The sequence below is a fragment of the Parasteatoda tepidariorum genome, chromosome 3 (assembly GCF_982258835.1).
Source record: "Parasteatoda tepidariorum strain Cologne lab strain chromosome 3, Ptep-v5.0, whole genome shotgun sequence".
NCBI lineage: Eukaryota > Metazoa > Arthropoda > Arachnida > Araneae > Theridiidae > Parasteatoda > Parasteatoda tepidariorum.
The window spans coordinates 108,737,118-108,756,079 of NC_141757.1; the positions used below are offsets into that span (position 1 = coordinate 108,737,118).

The 18,962-nt window shown below is 33.2% G+C and overlaps 4 protein-coding genes across 4 annotated transcripts; all 4 read right to left on the reverse strand.

Moving 5' to 3' along the window:
* Positions 1 to 290: 290 nt before the first annotated feature.
* LOC147814147 (uncharacterized) lies at positions 291 to 3,455 on the reverse strand. Its single transcript, XM_087160226.1, has 2 exons — positions 1,826 to 3,455; positions 291 to 1,087 (listed from the first exon to the last, which is right to left on the reverse strand). Exons 1-2 carry the CDS (start codon positions 3,453 to 3,455, stop codon positions 291 to 293), a joined length of 2,427 nt encoding a protein of 808 aa, XP_087016352.1.
* Positions 3,456 to 6,007: 2,552 nt separating this feature from the next.
* On the reverse strand, positions 6,008 to 6,742 carry LOC147814148 (uncharacterized). The gene has a single exon (XM_087160227.1). The coding sequence runs from the start codon at positions 6,740 to 6,742 to the stop codon at positions 6,008 to 6,010; it is 735 nt and encodes a 244-aa protein (XP_087016353.1).
* A 640-nt stretch (positions 6,743 to 7,382) lies between these two features.
* LOC147814149 (uncharacterized) lies at positions 7,383 to 9,172 on the reverse strand. The gene is made up of 2 exons (XM_087160228.1): positions 7,505 to 9,172; positions 7,383 to 7,421 (listed from the first exon to the last, which is right to left on the reverse strand). The coding sequence occupies exons 1-2, from the start codon at positions 9,170 to 9,172 to the stop codon at positions 7,383 to 7,385; spliced, it is 1,707 nt and encodes a 568-aa protein (XP_087016354.1).
* Positions 9,173 to 11,724: 2,552 nt separating this feature from the next.
* Positions 11,725 to 14,889, reverse strand: LOC147814150 (uncharacterized). Its single transcript, XM_087160229.1, has 2 exons — positions 13,260 to 14,889; positions 11,725 to 12,521 (listed from the first exon to the last, which is right to left on the reverse strand). The coding sequence occupies exons 1-2, from the start codon at positions 14,887 to 14,889 to the stop codon at positions 11,725 to 11,727; spliced, it is 2,427 nt and encodes an 808-aa protein (XP_087016355.1).
* Between the last annotated feature and the right edge of the window lie 4,073 nt (positions 14,890 to 18,962).

Below are 18,962 nucleotides of genomic sequence, written 5' to 3' on the forward strand. Positions count from 1 at the left end.
GGGCGCGATAAGGGTAAAACGCGTAGGCGTATATTTTTGAGATCTAACATATTCCGCCCCACCGTGCAAGGTCTGTCAGATTGTCAAGACATTGCACAAACTATTCAATAACTAAAAATTAACATACATAGTAAAAATTATAAGTTTCACAACTAATCAAATATATGCATGACAAAAGCTATATATATGGACATAAATTATTTAAAATTTCACAAGTGTAATGGCTTACTAGAATAATAATAATAAAAGAAAAAAACACAATAAAATAATAATTTCAGAATAAACAATGCTTAATTAGTTGAAACTGGTAATACAGCCAATTTGTTAATTGATCTTTTATATATGCCATTTTTTGTTTTCACAAGACAAACTCTGACGTTATTGTCCTTTCCAAAAAACAATTTCTCAATTTTTCCTAATAACCAATTATTAATTGGAAGATTATCTTCCTTAACTAATACTATATCCCCAACAGAAATATTCTGTTTTTGGAAAAACCATTTATTCTTCTGTTGCAAATGATTTAGGTAGTCTCTATGCCACCTTTGCCAGACATATTGGACAATTGTAGTTACACGTTGCCAACGTTTTATGGAGTTATCTGACAAATCGGTCAAATTAGGTTCTACCATGGCCAAAATCGGTCTTCCGATTAAAAAATGACCTGGAGTTAATGCTTGTTCTTCATTTGCATCAGAAGAGAGAGGTACCATTGGTCTGGAATTTAAGATTCCTTCAATTTGATTTGTTACTGTTAAAAATTCCTCAAAATTTAATTTTAAACATCCCACTGCTCGTAAAAGATGAAATTTAAATGATTTCACTCCAGCTTCCCAAAGGCCTCCGAAATGTGGAGATCTGGGGGGAATGAAATTCCAACGAATGGCTTCAGAACTGAGATATTTCACCAAAATATTGTCTGGTTTGCTTACTAGTTTAAATAAGCGTTTGAGTTCATTATTCGCACCTACAAAATTACGGCCATTGTCTGTAAAAAGAGTTGAGACTTTACCTCTTCGAGACATGAATCGTTTTAAAGCAGCTATGAAAGAATCTGATGTCAAATCTGTAACTATTTCAAAGTGTACTGCGCGAGTAACAAAACAAATGAAAATTGCAATGTAAATTTTTTGCAATGGACCTTTTCTTTGAAATTTGTTTTTAATTTGAAAGGGGCCATAGAAATCAACTCCTGTAATATTAAATGGGAAAGATTGAATGCATCTTTCCGCGGGTAAATCTCCCATTTTTTGCACTGAGAATTGAGGATTAAATTTTGCACAAATTACACAATTATGAACAATACTTCTAGCTAAATTTCTACCTCCAATAGGCCAATATTTTTGTCTCGTTAAATGCAAAAGTGTTTGAGCTCCTACATGACAGTTTCTTTCATGTATATCTAACAGAATTAATTTAGTGATGTTATGATTTTTAGGTAAAATCAAAGGAAATTTTTTATCATAAGATAATTCTGAATTCCTCAGTCGACCTCCAACACGAATAACCTTCTGATTTTCATCAATAAATGGAGATAAAAATTTTAAATTGGAATTTTTTACCTGTTGAGAGTTGCTCAACCTATCATAATCTTGATTTAGGCTTTCCTTTTGAATTAAAGAAATCAACTTTAATTCGCTGCCATTCAATTCTTCTGCGGTTAACTCACCTGATTTCTTTTGTTTTCTGCAGTTTCCTATGAACCTAAGGACGAAACTAAATACACGGATTAATTTTCTATAATCATTAGTTGATTTCAAAAAATTATCTATAAAGTCAGATTTGACAGCAATTAAGTTCTGAGTATTAGTGTCTTTTAGTTCACACAAAAAGTCTGTATTTGATGAAGGATCATCTAAGTGGTTTGATGCCAAGGAAGCAGGTTCTTGCAGAAAGGTAGGTCCCTGCCACCAAAGTTTGTTAGCAACGAGCTCATTTGGAAGCATTCCTCTGGAAATTAAATCTGCCGGGTTGCACTTCGATGAAACATGTTGCCAATTACAGTTTTTGCTTAATTGTTGAATCTTTCCAACTCTGTTGGCGATAAAAGTCTTTAGCTGATGCGGTGGTGTCCGAATCCAGGCCAAAGAAATCGATGAATCGGTATGCATGATTATTTCATCAAGGATAATGTTCAAAGATTGTTCGACTCTTGTCTTGAGTTGAACAGCCAGAAGGCAGCCACATAATTCCAAGCGAGGTATGGAAATGGTTTTTAATGGCGACACTCGAGACTTGCTAGTGACCAATCTTACACTAGCTGAATTGTTTGGAAGTATGCATTGAATGTATATAACTGCGCCATATGCAGCCTCAGAAGCATCTGAGAAACAGTGTAAAATAACCTTTGTTGGGTTATCTACTAAAATCCAACGGGGAATTTTTATTTGTTCAATGTCCTTTAAAGACGAAACTAAAGAACACCAGTTCTTTGTTAGTGCTTGGGGCAAAGTATCTTCCCAATTAAGTTTTTGTAACCATAATGATTGCATGAAGATTTTAAACTTGCTAATGACTGGACCCAGAAGACCAAGTGGGTCATACAACTTGGCAATTAACGAAAGTATGGTTCTTTTGGTGTAAGTAGTGTCCTGGTTACATTCAATTTTGTAAACAAAAAGATCATCGAAATTTAACCAGTTCATTCCAAGAGTTTTGGCAGTTGCATGCTCAAAAATGGAAAAAGAATGTTCTTTCAGTGAACTAGATAGATCATTCAACAGTTCTGGGGAATTAGATGTCCATTTATGAAGACTCATTCCACAATTAGCGAATATACTTTTCAACTGTTGTTGAAGTATTTGTGCTGATTCTATGTCTTTGGAACCCGAGATACAATCATCCATATACATATCTCGTAAAACTACTTCAGATGCTAATGGGTGATTCGTCGCTTCATCGGTTGCAAGTTGCTGAAGAGTTCTTATTGCAAGAAATGGGGCACAAGCAGTTCCGTAGGTAACAGTCTTTAATTTGAAAGTTACAAGCTGATTGGTTATATTATCTGTCCACAAAATACGCAAATAGTCCCTTTGTGAAGGAGTTATGAGTATTTGCCTGAACATTTTTTGGACATCGAAAGTAAAGGCAAACTTATGCGTTCTAAATCTGAGTATTAGATCCAAAATATCTTCAACAATATCTCCTTTCATTAATACATCATTAAGTGAATTTCCATTTGAGGAAGGAGACGATGCATTAAAAACAACTCTAAGAGGAGTGCTTTTAGATTCTGATTTGAGAACACAATGGTGAGGTAAATAATAGTTATGAGAGGGTAATTTATCCTCATTAACTCTTTCCATATGATTCAAATTCTCATATTCATTAATAAAATTAGAATGAAGTTCCTTCATGTGAGGGTTTTTCTCTAATCTTCTATTTAAACTATTTAACCTTTTCTCTGCGATATGTTTTGATTCCCCTAAATTAGGTGGTTCCTCTTTCATTGGCATCTCAACTATAAATCTACCAGTAGAATCCCGTTTATGCGTTTATTTAAAATGCTCTTCGCAATAAACCGATTCCTCACTTAAAGAACAATTTTTATCTTTAATATCTTCGATTTCCCAAAATCTTTCAATTAAGTCTTCAATTGGATCAATTTGAGCTATTAAACCACAATATTGTTTACTAACATTTCCTTCAATAACCCCACTGGTTAAATATCCTAGTTTTGAATTTTGGAAAATTAAGCTACCTGTGCTATATTTACCTGGTAACAAAATTTCAAAAAGAAACTGAGCAGATAATAAAATATCTATTTTATTTGATTCCCAAAATTTTGGATCAGCTAAAATTAATTCCGAAGGAATATTCAACCTTTCAACATTTATGTTATGCGACGGGATCCAATCTGTAATCTTGGGAGTGATTAAAAGATCAACAGTCCTCGAATAGGACTCATCTTTATTCGAAATATCTGTACATATCTTTGAATGTAGTTGCGTAATACATCCATTTATTCCCGAAATAGATATATGATTTTTAACCTTTTTTATATTTAATCTATTAGCTAATTCAGTCGAAATAAACGATTGCTGACTTCCCGTGTCAATTATACCGCGCGCTATTAATCTGTTACCAGATGCATTTTTTATGTATAAAACACATGTGGAGAGTAAAACACTTTGTTTCGGAATTATTTCCTTCCCAGCGATAAGAGAAAAAGATAAATCTGACTGTGTTTGGGAATCTACGAATTTATGGGTTTTTGAGTCTTCCGACTTCAAAGGGGGCTCCTGAAGAGCGTGTTTCTTATCAACCTTTCGGTGTAAGAGGGTGTTGTGTTTCACATTACAGATGGTACAAGCACGTGTTGATGGGCATTGAGCTAACTTATGATGGGGGCTTAGGCAATTGATGCAGCAATTATTCTGTTTTACGACATGAAATCGAGCAACTTCGTCTAAACTTAAGAATGACTCACATCTGAAAATGGGATGGTTTTTTTTACATAAGACGCAAACATATTTATGATCATTTTTTACAAAAAGTGCTTTTCCCTTTTGATTCTTTTCAAATGAATGTTTTGGTTTTGTTATTATATTAGCCTGAATATTCTCTAGCATTAAACATCTTTTTTCTAAAAATTCAATGAATTCTTTCCACGCCGGTAAATCAGTTGATACCAATGAAAGTTCGAACTGTTTTTTAGTTTCTTTATCTAGCCTTTTCAAAATTAAATTAATTAACAATGCTTCAGAAAAATCATTTAACTCTAAACCAATTGTTTTTAAAGCTCTAACATGTTTTTGAATACAATCAACAAAATTTCTTAACCCCTTTGCGGATTCTTGAAAAGGTATTTCTAAAGATAATATTTCATTAAAATGACTGTTAACAATTAATCTTTTGTTCTCAAATCTCTCAGACAATGCTTTATATAATGAATCATATGAATCATCTGACGTCACTATGTCTGCTGCTGGACCAATTAACGTAGACTTCAAATAAAACAGTTTTTGAGCATCTGATAATTTGTAATTTGAATGAATTACATTCTCAAATTGCGATTTAAAGTTATGCCATTCCTGATATTGCCCAGCAAATTTAGGTAATGGAATTTCTGGCAATTTAATGTTGACACATTCTGTTTTTGACAAGAGTTCTGAATTATGCACACTATTTTCAGTTGAAATAGTTTGTTTACTAGAGGTCAAAATTGTTTTGAGACTTACCTCTAGTCTTTCTATTTCTTCTTCCAATTCCGAAAATGAAGTTTCAATCGTATCCACATCATCATCTTCAACGATTTCGAAGTAATCATATTTTAACTCTTCAAGTTTGCATTTGATTTTTTGCAAAGCTTCCAATTTTGTTTGGCACTTCACAATATCCAAGACCGTTTCAGTAACTAGAAATTGGTCAATTTTTGTTAATTGAGACTTAAATGAGCCTCTTTTGCGATTTAGGATAGTAATTTTATCCTTTGAAGCCATTTTTAATGGTAACAGCTCCGGCTGTGTGCGACCAAATTTATGTGCATTGTATGTAACAGAAAGCGGACTGTAGTGTTTTTATTTAACATTTATTAAACAAACTTAATAACATAATGAACTATATACACGAAGAAAATTGAAAATTATTATGACTGCTGCAATAGCAGTAAACAATGAAAGATAGCTCATGAGAGAGCAGACAAGTGAACTTCCTTGTTCGAAGTTCTTGATTGAACGAATGCTTGCCTCTCTGACAGAGATGCAAAGTGGAGTGGGGGGCGCGATAAGGGTAAAACGCGTAGGCGTATATTTTTGAGATCTAACATATTCCGCCCCACCGTGCAAGGTCTGTCAGATTGTCAAGACATTGCACAAACTATTCAATAACTAAAAATTAACATACATAGTAAAAATTATAAGTTTCACAACTAATCAAATATATGCATGACAAAAGCTATATATATGGACATAAATTATTTAAAATTTCACAAGTGTAATGGCTTACTAGAATAATAATAATAAAAGAAAAAAACACAATAAAATAATAATTTCAGAATAAACAATGCTTAATTAGTTGAAACTGGTAATACAGCCAATTTGTTAATTGATCTTTTATATATGCCATTTTTTGTTTTCACAAGACAAACTCTGACGTTATTGTCCTTTCCAAAAAACAATTTCTCAATTTTTCCTAATAACCAATTATTAATTGGAAGATTATCTTCCTTAACTAATACTATATCCCCAACAGAAATATTCTGTTTTTGGAAAAACCATTTATTCTTCTGTTGCAAATGATTTAGGTAGTCTCTATGCCACCTTTGCCAGACATATTGGACAATTGTAGTTACACGTTGCCAACGTTTTATGGAGTTATCTGACAAATCGGTCAAATTAGGTTCTACCATGGCCAAAATCGGTCTTCCGATTAAAAAATGACCTGGAGTTAATGCTTGTTCTTCATTTGCATCAGAAGAGAGAGGTACCATTGGTCTGGAATTTAAGATTCCTTCAATTTGATTTGTTACTGTTAAAAATTCCTCAAAATTTAATTTTAAACATCCCACTGCTCGTAAAAGATGAAATTTAAATGATTTCACTCCAGCTTCCCAAAGGCCTCCGAAATGTGGAGATCTGGGGGGAATGAAATTCCAACGAATGGCTTCAGAACTGAGATATTTCACCAAAATATTGTCTGGTTTGCTTACTAGTTTAAATAAGCGTTTGAGTTCATTATTCGCACCTACAAAATTACGGCCATTGTCTGTAAAAAGAGTTGAGACTTTACCTCTTCGAGACATGAATCGTTTTAAAGCAGCTATGAAAGAATCTGATGTCAAATCTGTAACTATTTCAAAGTGTACTGCGCGAGTAACAAAACAAATGAAAATTGCAATGTAAATTTTTTGCAATGGACCTTTTCTTTGAAATTTGTTTTTAATTTGAAAGGGGCCATAGAAATCAACTCCTGTAATATTAAATGGGAAAGATTGAATGCATCTTTCCGCGGGTAAATCTCCCATTTTTTGCACTGAGAATTGAGGATTAAATTTTGCACAAATTACACAATTATGAACAATACTTCTAGCTAAATTTCTACCTCCAATAGGCCAATATTTTTGTCTCGTTAAATGCAAAAGTGTTTGAGCTCCTACATGACAGTTTCTTTCATGTATATCTAACAGAATTAATTTAGTGATGTTATGATTTTTAGGTAAAATCAAAGGAAATTTTTTATCATAAGATAATTCTGAATTCCTCAGTCGACCTCCAACACGAATAACCTTCTGATTTTCATCAATAAATGGAGATAAAAATTTTAAATTGGAATTTTTTACCTGTTGAGAGTTGCTCAACCTATCATAATCTTGATTTAGGCTTTCCTTTTGAATTAAGGAAATCAACTTTAATTCGCTGCCATTCAATTCTTCTGCGGTTAACTCACCTGATTTCTTTTGTTTTCTGCAGTTTCCTATGAACCTAAGGACGAAACTAAATACACGGATTAATTTTCTATAATCATTAGTTGATTTCAAAAAATTATCTATAAAGTCAGATTTGACAGCAATTAAGTTCTGAGTATTAGTGTCTTTTAGTTCACACAAAAAGTCTGTATTTGATGAAGGATCATCTAAGTGGTTTGATGCCAAGGAAGCAGGTTCTTGCAGAAAGGTAGGTCCCTGCCACCAAAGTTTGTTAGCAACGAGCTCATTTGGAAGCATTCCTCTGGAAATTAAATCTGCCGGGTTGCACTTCGATGAAACATGTTGCCAATTACAGTTTTTGCTTAATTGTTGAATCTTTCCAACTCTGTTGGCGATAAAAGTCTTTAGCTGATGCGGTGGTGTCCGAATCCAGGCCAAAGAAATCGATGAATCGGTATGCATGATTATTTCATCAAGGATAATGTTCAAAGATTGTTCGACTCTTGTCTTGAGTTGAACAGCCAGAAGGCAGCCACATAATTCCAAGCGAGGTATGGAAATGGTTTTTAATGGCGACACTCGAGACTTGCTAGTGACCAATCTTACACTAGCTGAATTGTTTGGAAGTATGCATTGAATGTATATAACTGCGCCATATGCAGCCTCAGAAGCATCTGAGAAACAGTGTAAAATAACCTTTGTTGGGTTATCTACTAAAATCCAACGGGGAATTTTTATTTGTTCAATGTCCTTTAAAGACGAAACTAAAGAACACCAGTTCTTTGTTAGTGCTTGGGGCAAAGTATCTTCCCAATTAAGTTTTTGTAACCATAATGATTGCATGAAGATTTTAAACTTGCTAATGACTGGACCCAGAAGACCAAGTGGGTCATACAACTTGGCAATTAACGAAAGTATGGTTCTTTTGGTGTAAGTAGTGTCCTGGTTACATTCAATTTTGTAAACAAAAAGATCATCGAAATTTAACCAGTTCATTCCAAGAGTTTTGGCAGTTGCATGCTCAAAAATGGAAAAAGAATGTTCTTTCAGTGAACTAGATAGATCATTCAACAGTTCTGGGGAATTAGATGTCCATTTATGAAGACTCATTCCACAATTAGCGAATATACTTTTCAACTGTTGTTGAAGTATTTGTGCTGATTCTATGTCTTTGGAACCCGAGATACAATCATCCATATACATATCTCGTAAAACTACTTCAGATGCTAATGGGTGATTCGTCGCTTCATCGGTTGCAAGTTGCTGAAGAGTTCTTATTGCAAGAAATGGGGCACAAGCAGTTCCGTAGGTAACAGTCTTTAATTTGAAAGTTACAAGCTGATTGGTTATATTATCTGTCCACAAAATACGCAAATAGTCCCTTTGTGAAGGAGTTATGAGTATTTGCCTGAACATTTTTTGGACATCGAAAGTAAAGGCAAACTTATGCGTTCTAAATCTGAGTATTAGATCCAAAATATCTTCAACAATATCTCCTTTCATTAATACATCATTAAGTGAATTTCCATTTGAGGAAGGAGACGATGCATTAAAAACAACTCTAAGAGGAGTGCTTTTAGATTCTGATTTGAGAACACAATGGTGAGGTAAATAATAGTTATGAGAGGGTAATTTATCCTCATTAACTCTTTCCATATGATTCAAATTCTCATATTCATTAATAAAATTAGAATGAAGTTCCTTCATGTGAGGGTTTTTCTCTAATCTTCTATTTAAACTATTTAACCTTTTCTCTGCGATATGTTTTGATTCCCCTAAATTAGGTGGTTCCTCTTTCATTGGCATCTCAACTATAAATCTACCAGTAGAATCCCGTTTATGCGTTTATTTAAAATGCTCTTCGCAATAAACCGATTCCTCACTTAAAGAACAATTTTTATCTTTAATATCTTCGATTTCCCAAAATCTTTCAATTAAGTCTTCAATTGGATCAATTTGAGCTATTAAACCACAATATTGTTTACTAACATTTCCTTCAATAACCCCACTGGTTAAATATCCTAGTTTTGAATTTTGGAAAATTAAGCTACCTGTGCTATATTTACCTGGTAACAAAATTTCAAAAAGAAACTGAGCAGATAATAAAATATCTATTTTATTTGATTCCCAAAATTTTGGATCAGCTAAAATTAATTCCGAAGGAATATTCAACCTTTCAACATTTATGTTATGCGACGGGATCCAATCTGTAATCTTGGGAGTGATTAAAAGATCAACAGTCCTCGAATAGGACTCATCTTTATTCGAAATATCTGTACATATCTTTGAATGTAGTTGCGTAATACATCCATTTATTCCCGAAATAGATATATGATTTTTAACCTTTTTTATATTTAATCTATTAGCTAATTCAGTCGAAATAAACGATTGCTGACTTCCCGTGTCAATTATACCGCGCGCTATTAATCTGTTACCAGATGCATTTTTTATGTATAAAACACATGTGGAGAGTAAAACACTTTGTTTCGGAATTATTTCCTTCCCAGCGATAAGAGAAAAAGATAAATCTGACTGTGTTTGGGAATCTACGAATTTATGGGTTTTTGAGTCTTCCGACTTCAAAGGGGGCTCCTGAAGAGCGTGTTTCTTATCAACCTTTCGGTGTAAGAGGGTGTTGTGTTTCACATTACAGATGGTACAAGCACGTGTTGATGGGCATTGAGCTAACTTATGATGGGGGCTTAGGCAATTGATGCAGCAATTATTCTGTTTTACGACATGAAATCGAGCAACTTCGTCTAAACTTAAGAATGACTCACATCTGAAAATGGGATGGTTTTTTTTACATAAGACGCAAACATATTTATGATCATTTTTTACAAAAAGTGCTTTTCCCTTTTGATTCTTTTCAAATGAATGTTTTGGTTTTGTTATTATATTAGCCTGAATATTCTCTAGCATTAAACATCTTTTTTCTAAAAATTCAATGAATTCTTTCCACGCCGGTAAATCAGTTGATACCAATGAAAGTTCGAACTGTTTTTTAGTTTCTTTATCTAGCCTTTTCAAAATTAAATTAATTAACAATGCTTCAGAAAAATCATTTAACTCTAAACCAATTGTTTTTAAAGCTCTAACATGTTTTTGAATACAATCAACAAAATTTCTTAACCCCTTTGCGGATTCTTGAAAAGGTATTTCTAAAGATAATATTTCATTAAAATGACTGTTAACAATTAATCTTTTGTTCTCAAATCTCTCAGACAATGCTTTATATAATGAATCATATGAATCATCTGACGTCACTATGTCTGCTGCTGGACCAATTAACGTAGACTTCAAATAAAACAGTTTTTGAGCATCTGATAATTTGTAATTTGAATGAATTACATTCTCAAATTGCGATTTAAAGTTATGCCATTCCTGATATTGCCCAGCAAATTTAGGTAATGGAATTTCTGGCAATTTAATGTTGACACATTCTGTTTTTGACAAGAGTTCTGAATTATGCACACTATTTTCAGTTGAAATAGTTTGTTTACTAGAGGTCAAAATTGTTTTGAGACTTACCTCTAGTCTTTCTATTTCTTCTTCCAATTCCGAAAATGAAGTTTCAATCGTATCCACATCATCATCTTCAACGATTTCGAAGTAATCATATTTTAACTCTTCAAGTTTGCATTTGATTTTTTGCAAAGCTTCCAATTTTGTTTGGCACTTCACAATATCCAAGACCGTTTCAGTAACTAGAAATTGGTCAATTTTTGTTAATTGAGACTTAAATGAGCCTCTTTTGCGATTTAGGATAGTAATTTTATCCTTTGAAGCCATTTTTAATGGTAACAGCTCCGGCTGTGTGCGACCAAATTTATGTGCATTGTATGTAACAGAAAGCGGACTGTAGTGTTTTTATTTAACATTTATTAAACAAACTTAATAACATAATGAACTATATACACGAAGAAAATTGAAAATTATTATGACTGCTGCAATAGCAGTAAACAATGAAAGATAGCTCATGAGAGAGCAGACAAGTGAACTTCCTTGTTCGAAGTTCTTGATTGAACGAATGCTTGCCTCTCTGACAGAGATGCAAAGTGGAGTGGGGGGCGCGATAAGGGTAAAACGCGTAGGCGTATATTTTTGAGATCTAACATATTCCGCCCCACCGTGCAAGGTCTGTCAGATTGTCAAGACATTGCACAAACTATTCAATAACTAAAAATTAACATACATAGTAAAAATTATAAGTTTCACAACTAATCAAATATATGCATGACAAAAGCTATATATATGGACATAAATTATTTAAAATTTCACAAGTGTAATGGCTTACTAGAATAATAATAATAAAAGAAAAAAACACAATAAAATAATAATTTCAGAATAAACAATGCTTAATTAGTTGAAACTGGTAATACAGCCAATTTGTTAATTGATCTTTTATATATGCCATTTTTTGTTTTCACAAGACAAACTCTGACGTTATTGTCCTTTCCAAAAAACAATTTCTCAATTTTTCCTAATAACCAATTATTAATTGGAAGATTATCTTCCTTAACTAATACTATATCCCCAACAGAAATATTCTGTTTTTGGAAAAACCATTTATTCTTCTGTTGCAAATGATTTAGGTAGTCTCTATGCCACCTTTGCCAGACATATTGGACAATTGTAGTTACACGTTGCCAACGTTTTATGGAGTTATCTGACAAATCGGTCAAATTAGGTTCTACCATGGCCAAAATCGGTCTTCCGATTAAAAAATGACCTGGAGTTAATGCTTGTTCTTCATTTGCATCAGAAGAGAGAGGTACCATTGGTCTGGAATTTAAGATTCCTTCAATTTGATTTGTTACTGTTAAAAATTCCTCAAAATTTAATTTTAAACATCCCACTGCTCGTAAAAGATGAAATTTAAATGATTTCACTCCAGCTTCCCAAAGGCCTCCGAAATGTGGAGATCTGGGGGGAATGAAATTCCAACGAATGGCTTCAGAACTGAGATATTTCACCAAAATATTGTCTGGTTTGCTTACTAGTTTAAATAAGCGTTTGAGTTCATTATTCGCACCTACAAAATTACGGCCATTGTCTGTAAAAAGAGTTGAGACTTTACCTCTTCGAGACATGAATCGTTTTAAAGCAGCTATGAAAGAATCTGATGTCAAATCTGTAACTATTTCAAAGTGTACTGCGCGAGTAACAAAACAAATGAAAATTGCAATGTAAATTTTTTGCAATGGACCTTTTCTTTGAAATTTGTTTTTAATTTGAAAGGGGCCATAGAAATCAACTCCTGTAATATTAAATGGGAAAGATTGAATGCATCTTTCCGCGGGTAAATCTCCCATTTTTTGCACTGAGAATTGAGGATTAAATTTTGCACAAATTACACAATTATGAACAATACTTCTAGCTAAATTTCTACCTCCAATAGGCCAATATTTTTGTCTCGTTAAATGCAAAAGTGTTTGAGCTCCTACATGACAGTTTCTTTCATGTATATCTAACAGAATTAATTTAGTGATGTTATGATTTTTAGGTAAAATCAAAGGAAATTTTTTATCATAAGATAATTCTGAATTCCTCAGTCGACCTCCAACACGAATAACCTTCTGATTTTCATCAATAAATGGAGATAAAAATTTTAAATTGGAATTTTTTACCTGTTGAGAGTTGCTCAACCTATCATAATCTTGATTTAGGCTTTCCTTTTGAATTAAGGAAATCAACTTTAATTCGCTGCCATTCAATTCTTCTGCGGTTAACTCACCTGATTTCTTTTGTTTTCTGCAGTTTCCTATGAACCTAAGGACGAAACTAAATACACGGATTAATTTTCTATAATCATTAGTTGATTTCAAAAAATTATCTATAAAGTCAGATTTGACAGCAATTAAGTTCTGAGTATTAGTGTCTTTTAGTTCACACAAAAAGTCTGTATTTGATGAAGGATCATCTAAGTGGTTTGATGCCAAGGAAGCAGGTTCTTGCAGAAAGGTAGGTCCCTGCCACCAAAGTTTGTTAGCAACGAGCTCATTTGGAAGCATTCCTCTGGAAATTAAATCTGCCGGGTTGCACTTCGATGAAACATGTTGCCAATTACAGTTTTTGCTTAATTGTTGAATCTTTCCAACTCTGTTGGCGATAAAAGTCTTTAGCTGATGCGGTGGTGTCCGAATCCAGGCCAAAGAAATCGATGAATCGGTATGCATGATTATTTCATCAAGGATAATGTTCAAAGATTGTTCGACTCTTGTCTTGAGTTGAACAGCCAGAAGGCAGCCACATAATTCCAAGCGAGGTATGGAAATGGTTTTTAATGGCGACACTCGAGACTTGCTAGTGACCAATCTTACACTAGCTGAATTGTTTGGAAGTATGCATTGAATGTATATAACTGCGCCATATGCAGCCTCAGAAGCATCTGAGAAACAGTGTAAAATAACCTTTGTTGGGTTATCTACTAAAATCCAACGGGGAATTTTTATTTGTTCAATGTCCTTTAAAGACGAAACTAAAGAACACCAGTTCTTTGTTAGTGCTTGGGGCAAAGTATCTTCCCAATTAAGTTTTTGTAACCATAATGATTGCATGAAGATTTTAAACTTGCTAATGACTGGACCCAGAAGACCAAGTGGGTCATACAACTTGGCAATTAACGAAAGTATGGTTCTTTTGGTGTAAGTAGTGTCCTGGTTACATTCAATTTTGTAAACAAAAAGATCATCGAAATTTAACCAGTTCATTCCAAGAGTTTTGGCAGTTGCATGCTCAAAAATGGAAAAAGAATGTTCTTTCAGTGAACTAGATAGATCATTCAACAGTTCTGGGGAATTAGATGTCCATTTATGAAGACTCATTCCACAATTAGCGAATATACTTTTCAACTGTTGTTGAAGTATTTGTGCTGATTCTATGTCTTTGGAACCCGAGATACAATCATCCATATACATATCTCGTAAAACTACTTCAGATGCTAATGGGTGATTCGTCGCTTCATCGGTTGCAAGTTGCTGAAGAGTTCTTATTGCAAGAAATGGGGCACAAGCAGTTCCGTAGGTAACAGTCTTTAATTTGAAAGTTACAAGCTGATTGGTTATATTATCTGTCCACAAAATACGCAAATAGTCCCTTTGTGAAGGAGTTATGAGTATTTGCCTGAACATTTTTTGGACATCGAAAGTAAAGGCAAACTTATGCGTTCTAAATCTGAGTATTAGATCCAAAATATCTTCAACAATATCTCCTTTCATTAATACATCATTAAGTGAATTTCCATTTGAGGAAGGAGACGATGCATTAAAAACAACTCTAAGAGGAGTGCTTTTAGATTCTGATTTGAGAACACAATGGTGAGGTAAATAATAGTTATGAGAGGGTAATTTATCCTCATTAACTCTTTCCATATGATTCAAATTCTCATATTCATTAATAAAATTAGAATGAAGTTCCTTCATGTGAGGGTTTTTCTCTAATCTTCTATTTAAACTATTTAACCTTTTCTCTGCGATATGTTTTGATTCCCCTAAATTAGGTGGTTCCTCTTTCATTGGCATCTCAACTATAAATCTACCAGTAGAATCCCGTTTATGCGTTTATTTAAAATGCTCTTCGCAATAAACCGATTCCTCACTTAAAGAACAATTTTTATCTTTAATATCTTCGATTTCCCAAAATCTTTCAATTAAGTCTTCAATTGGATCAATTTGAGCTATTAAACCACAATATTGTTTACTAACATTTCCTTCAATAACCCCACTGGTTAAATATCCTAGTTTTGAATTTTGGAAAATTAAGCTACCTGTGCTATATTTACCTGGTAACAAAATTTCAAAAAGAAACTGAGCAGATAATAAAATATCTATTTTATTTGATTCCCAAAATTTTGGATCAGCTAAAATTAATTCCGAAGGAATATTCAACCTTTCAACATTTATGTTATGCGACGGGATCCAATCTGTAATCTTGGGAGTGATTAAAAGATCAACAGTCCTCGAATAGGACTCATCTTTATTCGAAATATCTGTACATATCTTTGAATGTAGTTGCGTAATACATCCATTTATTCCCGAAATAGATATATGATTTTTAACCTTTTTTATATTTAATCTATTAGCTAATTCAGTCGAAATAAACGATTGCTGACTTCCCGTGTCAATTATACCGCGCGCTATTAATCTGTTACCAGATGCATTTTTTATGTATAAAACACATGTGGAGAGTAAAACACTTTGTTTCGGAATTATTTCCTTCCCAGCGATAAGAGAAAAAGATAAATCTGACTGTGTTTGGGAATCTACGAATTTATGGGTTTTTGAGTCTTCCGACTTCAAAGGGGGCTCCTGAAGAGCGTGTTTCTTATCAACCTTTCGGTGTAAGAGGGTGTTGTGTTTCACATTACAGATGGTACAAGCACGTGTTGATGGGCATTGAGCTAACTTATGATGGGGGCTTAGGCAATTGATGCAGCAATTATTCTGTTTTACGACATGAAATCGAGCAACTTCGTCTAAACTTAAGAATGACTCACATCTGAAAATGGGATGGTTTTTTTTACATAAGACGCAAACATATTTATGATCATTTTTTACAAAAAGTGCTTTTCCCTTTTGATTCTTTTCAAATGAATGTTTTGGTTTTGTTATTATATTAGCCTGAATATTCTCTAGCATTAAACATCTTTTTTCTAAAAATTCAATGAATTCTTTCCACGCCGGTAAATCAGTTGATACCAATGAAAGTTCGAACTGTTTTTTAGTTTCTTTATCTAGCCTTTTCAAAATTAAATTAATTAACAATGCTTCAGAAAAATCATTTAACTCTAAACCAATTGTTTTTAAAGCTCTAACATGTTTTTGAATACAATCAACAAAATTTCTTAACCCCTTTGCGGATTCTTGAAAAGGTATTTCTAAAGATAATATTTCATTAAAATGACTGTTAACAATTAATCTTTTGTTCTCAAATCTCTCAGACAATGCTTTATATAATGAATCATATGAATCATCTGACGTCACTATGTCTGCTGCTGGACCAATTAACGTAGACTTCAAATAAAACAGTTTTTGAGCATCTGATAATTTGTAATTTGAATGAATTACATTCTCAAATTGCGATTTAAAGTTATGCCATTCCTGATATTGCCCAGCAAATTTAGGTAATGGAATTTCTGGCAATTTAATGTTGACACATTCTGTTTTTGACAAGAGTTCTGAATTATGCACACTATTTTCAGTTGAAATAGTTTGTTTACTAGAGGTCAAAATTGTTTTGAGACTTACCTCTAGTCTTTCTATTTCTTCTTCCAATTCCGAAAATGAAGTTTCAATCGTATCCACATCATCATCTTCAACGATTTCGAAGTAATCATATTTTAACTCTTCAAGTTTGCATTTGATTTTTTGCAAAGCTTCCAATTTTGTTTGGCACTTCACAATATCCAAGACCGTTTCAGTAACTAGAAATTGGTCAATTTTTGTTAATTGAGACTTAAATGAGCCTCTTTTGCGATTTAGGATAGTAATTTTATCCTTTGAAGCCATTTTTAATGGTAACAGCTCCGGCTGTGTGCGACCAAATTTATGTGCATTGTATGTAACAGAAAGCGGACTGTAGTGTTTTTATTTAACATTTATTAAACAAACTTAATAACATAATGAACTATATACACGAAGAAAATTGAAAATTATTATGACTGCTGCAATAGCAGTAAACAATGAAAGATAGCTCATGAGAGAGCAGACAAGTGAACTTCCTTGTTCGAAGTTCTTGATTGAACGAATGCTTGCCTCTCTGACAGAGATGCAAAGTGGAGTGGGGGGCGCGATAAGGGTAAAACGCGTAGGCGTATATTTTTGAGATCTAACAGTCTGAATTTACTACAATCACGCAATTTTATCCCTTTTAGGGGGCGTGGGAAACATATAACCACAATATCTATAATAAGTATTTTGGTACCTATATCAGTATATTTGGTAACTATTAAAACAGCAACCATTCCTGAAATTAATTAAGCATCATTGGCGTTAATAATTGTATGGCGATCCTCCAAAAGAATTAAATACCTCTTCTCCATTTATTTTGATTTTTATTTCAATTACCGTTGATTTTAAATTATTTAGTTTTATGGGAACAAGTTTCAAAACAGTATGTTCACTAGAGTATGTTTCCAAATTTTAATTAAATTGTAAATTAAATATTTAGTGTTGAGAACCAAAAAAAAAAAGAAAGTAGATAGATGACAGTTTAGAAAAACAGTTAGTTAGTTGTAAAAATGCAGTACTACAATTAACAATAACGTGTTTTCATTGTTAAAAGTTCACGAAATAATCCTATTACTACAGGAGACCTTTCCTGGTTGTGTAATTTTATGTTTCGGTGCTCAGAATTGGCACATTATAATCATGTGGTTTAACATTCATTTTTAAGTCAACAAGCCCCAACCTACCCATACATTGATGGAAATCTAACCACAATTATGCAGAATGGTCATGGAAAATTTTAATATATATAGAGATAGATAAATAGATATGTATATACGTATATATATAATTGAACAAAAACGTGTTTTCGATTTAAATCTTTAATTGTTTCCTTGGTTAAATTTTGGGACACTCTTTATAAACAGTATAAACACCTAGTTTCAAATAACCTTAGAAATATTAATTAGGTGACGTAACCCTTTCATTTATGTGGATCCTTGAGTTTACCTAACATAACTAATAAAAAATAGTTGTATATTAAAGAACGTATAATAAACTCTTCTAAGTTCAATTTATAACATTGCCTAACGTTAAACAAATGAGATGTCCAAATCACAAGACACTAGCACAACCACTTCTGGACAGAGCCTGTTTTAAAATAAGGCCTGAGAGCCCAGGCCCCTATTATTTCTGGGGGGAGGGGGCAAAATGTTACAAATAATTTCTTTTTTGTGATTTTCCTTAAGAATTGTCTGTTAGAATTACGAGTAAACAAAGATTGAAATAGATATAAGCTCAAAATTAAATTTAATCTGCTATCAGGCCCTGCTTGTAGAGCTTTAAGAAAGACACACCTCTTAATCTTATTCTTATAGATAATATAACTACTATACATGTAAGGGGATAGAGCGTTTGCTTTCCAATGAGGTGAAACGGGTTCGAATCACAGTGATGGCTGGACGATACGAATTCCGCATCCGGCTTGCACCGACCACAGAGCTAACGTAAAATATCCTCATTGGTTGGCGGATCATGAGTAATAGTCCCCTTTCCACCAGGCTAACCGTGGGAGGTTTCTGTGGTTTTCCTCTCCGTTTAACGCAAATGCGGGATAGTTCCATCAAAAAGTCCTCCATGAAGGCAAAATTCTCTCAACAGTTGATCCAGAAGTTCCCTAATCTTCTGAATTGGGTTCAAATTCGAAATTAGAAGGCAATGGAGTTAAACATCAGTAGTAGTCGGCTGTTAATTGAGTCGACTGTTTAAACGACGGTTATAAAGTAAAATATATATAACTAATATTTATATATATATATATATTAAGCATAGATATACTTTAGTATACATACTCTATACCAAATATATTATTCTTAACTACGAGTTATAATACATATTTTTAAAAAGTGAATATGTTCAAAAATAATCGT

Coding starts and splice junctions, on each gene's coding strand:
- LOC147814147 (XM_087160226.1), bottom strand. CDS start 3,455: ATGCCAATGAAAGAGGAACCACCTAATTTAGGGGAATCAAAACATATC. Junction 1,088..1,825: donor ATCAAATACAGACTTTTTGT/GTGAACTAAAAG, acceptor TTACTCGCGCAG/TACACTTTGAAATAGTTACA.
- LOC147814148 (XM_087160227.1), bottom strand. CDS start 6,742: ATGTCTCGAAGAGGTAAAGTCTCAACTCTTTTTACAGACAATGGCCGT.
- LOC147814150 (XM_087160229.1), bottom strand. CDS start 14,889: ATGCCAATGAAAGAGGAACCACCTAATTTAGGGGAATCAAAACATATC. Junction 12,522..13,259: donor ATCAAATACAGACTTTTTGT/GTGAACTAAAAG, acceptor TTACTCGCGCAG/TACACTTTGAAATAGTTACA.
- LOC147814149 (XM_087160228.1), bottom strand. CDS start 9,172: ATGCCAATGAAAGAGGAACCACCTAATTTAGGGGAATCAAAACATATC. Junction 7,422..7,504: donor ATACTCAGAACTTAATTGCT/GTCAAATCTGAC, acceptor TTTCGTCCTTAG/GTTCATAGGAAACTGCAGAA.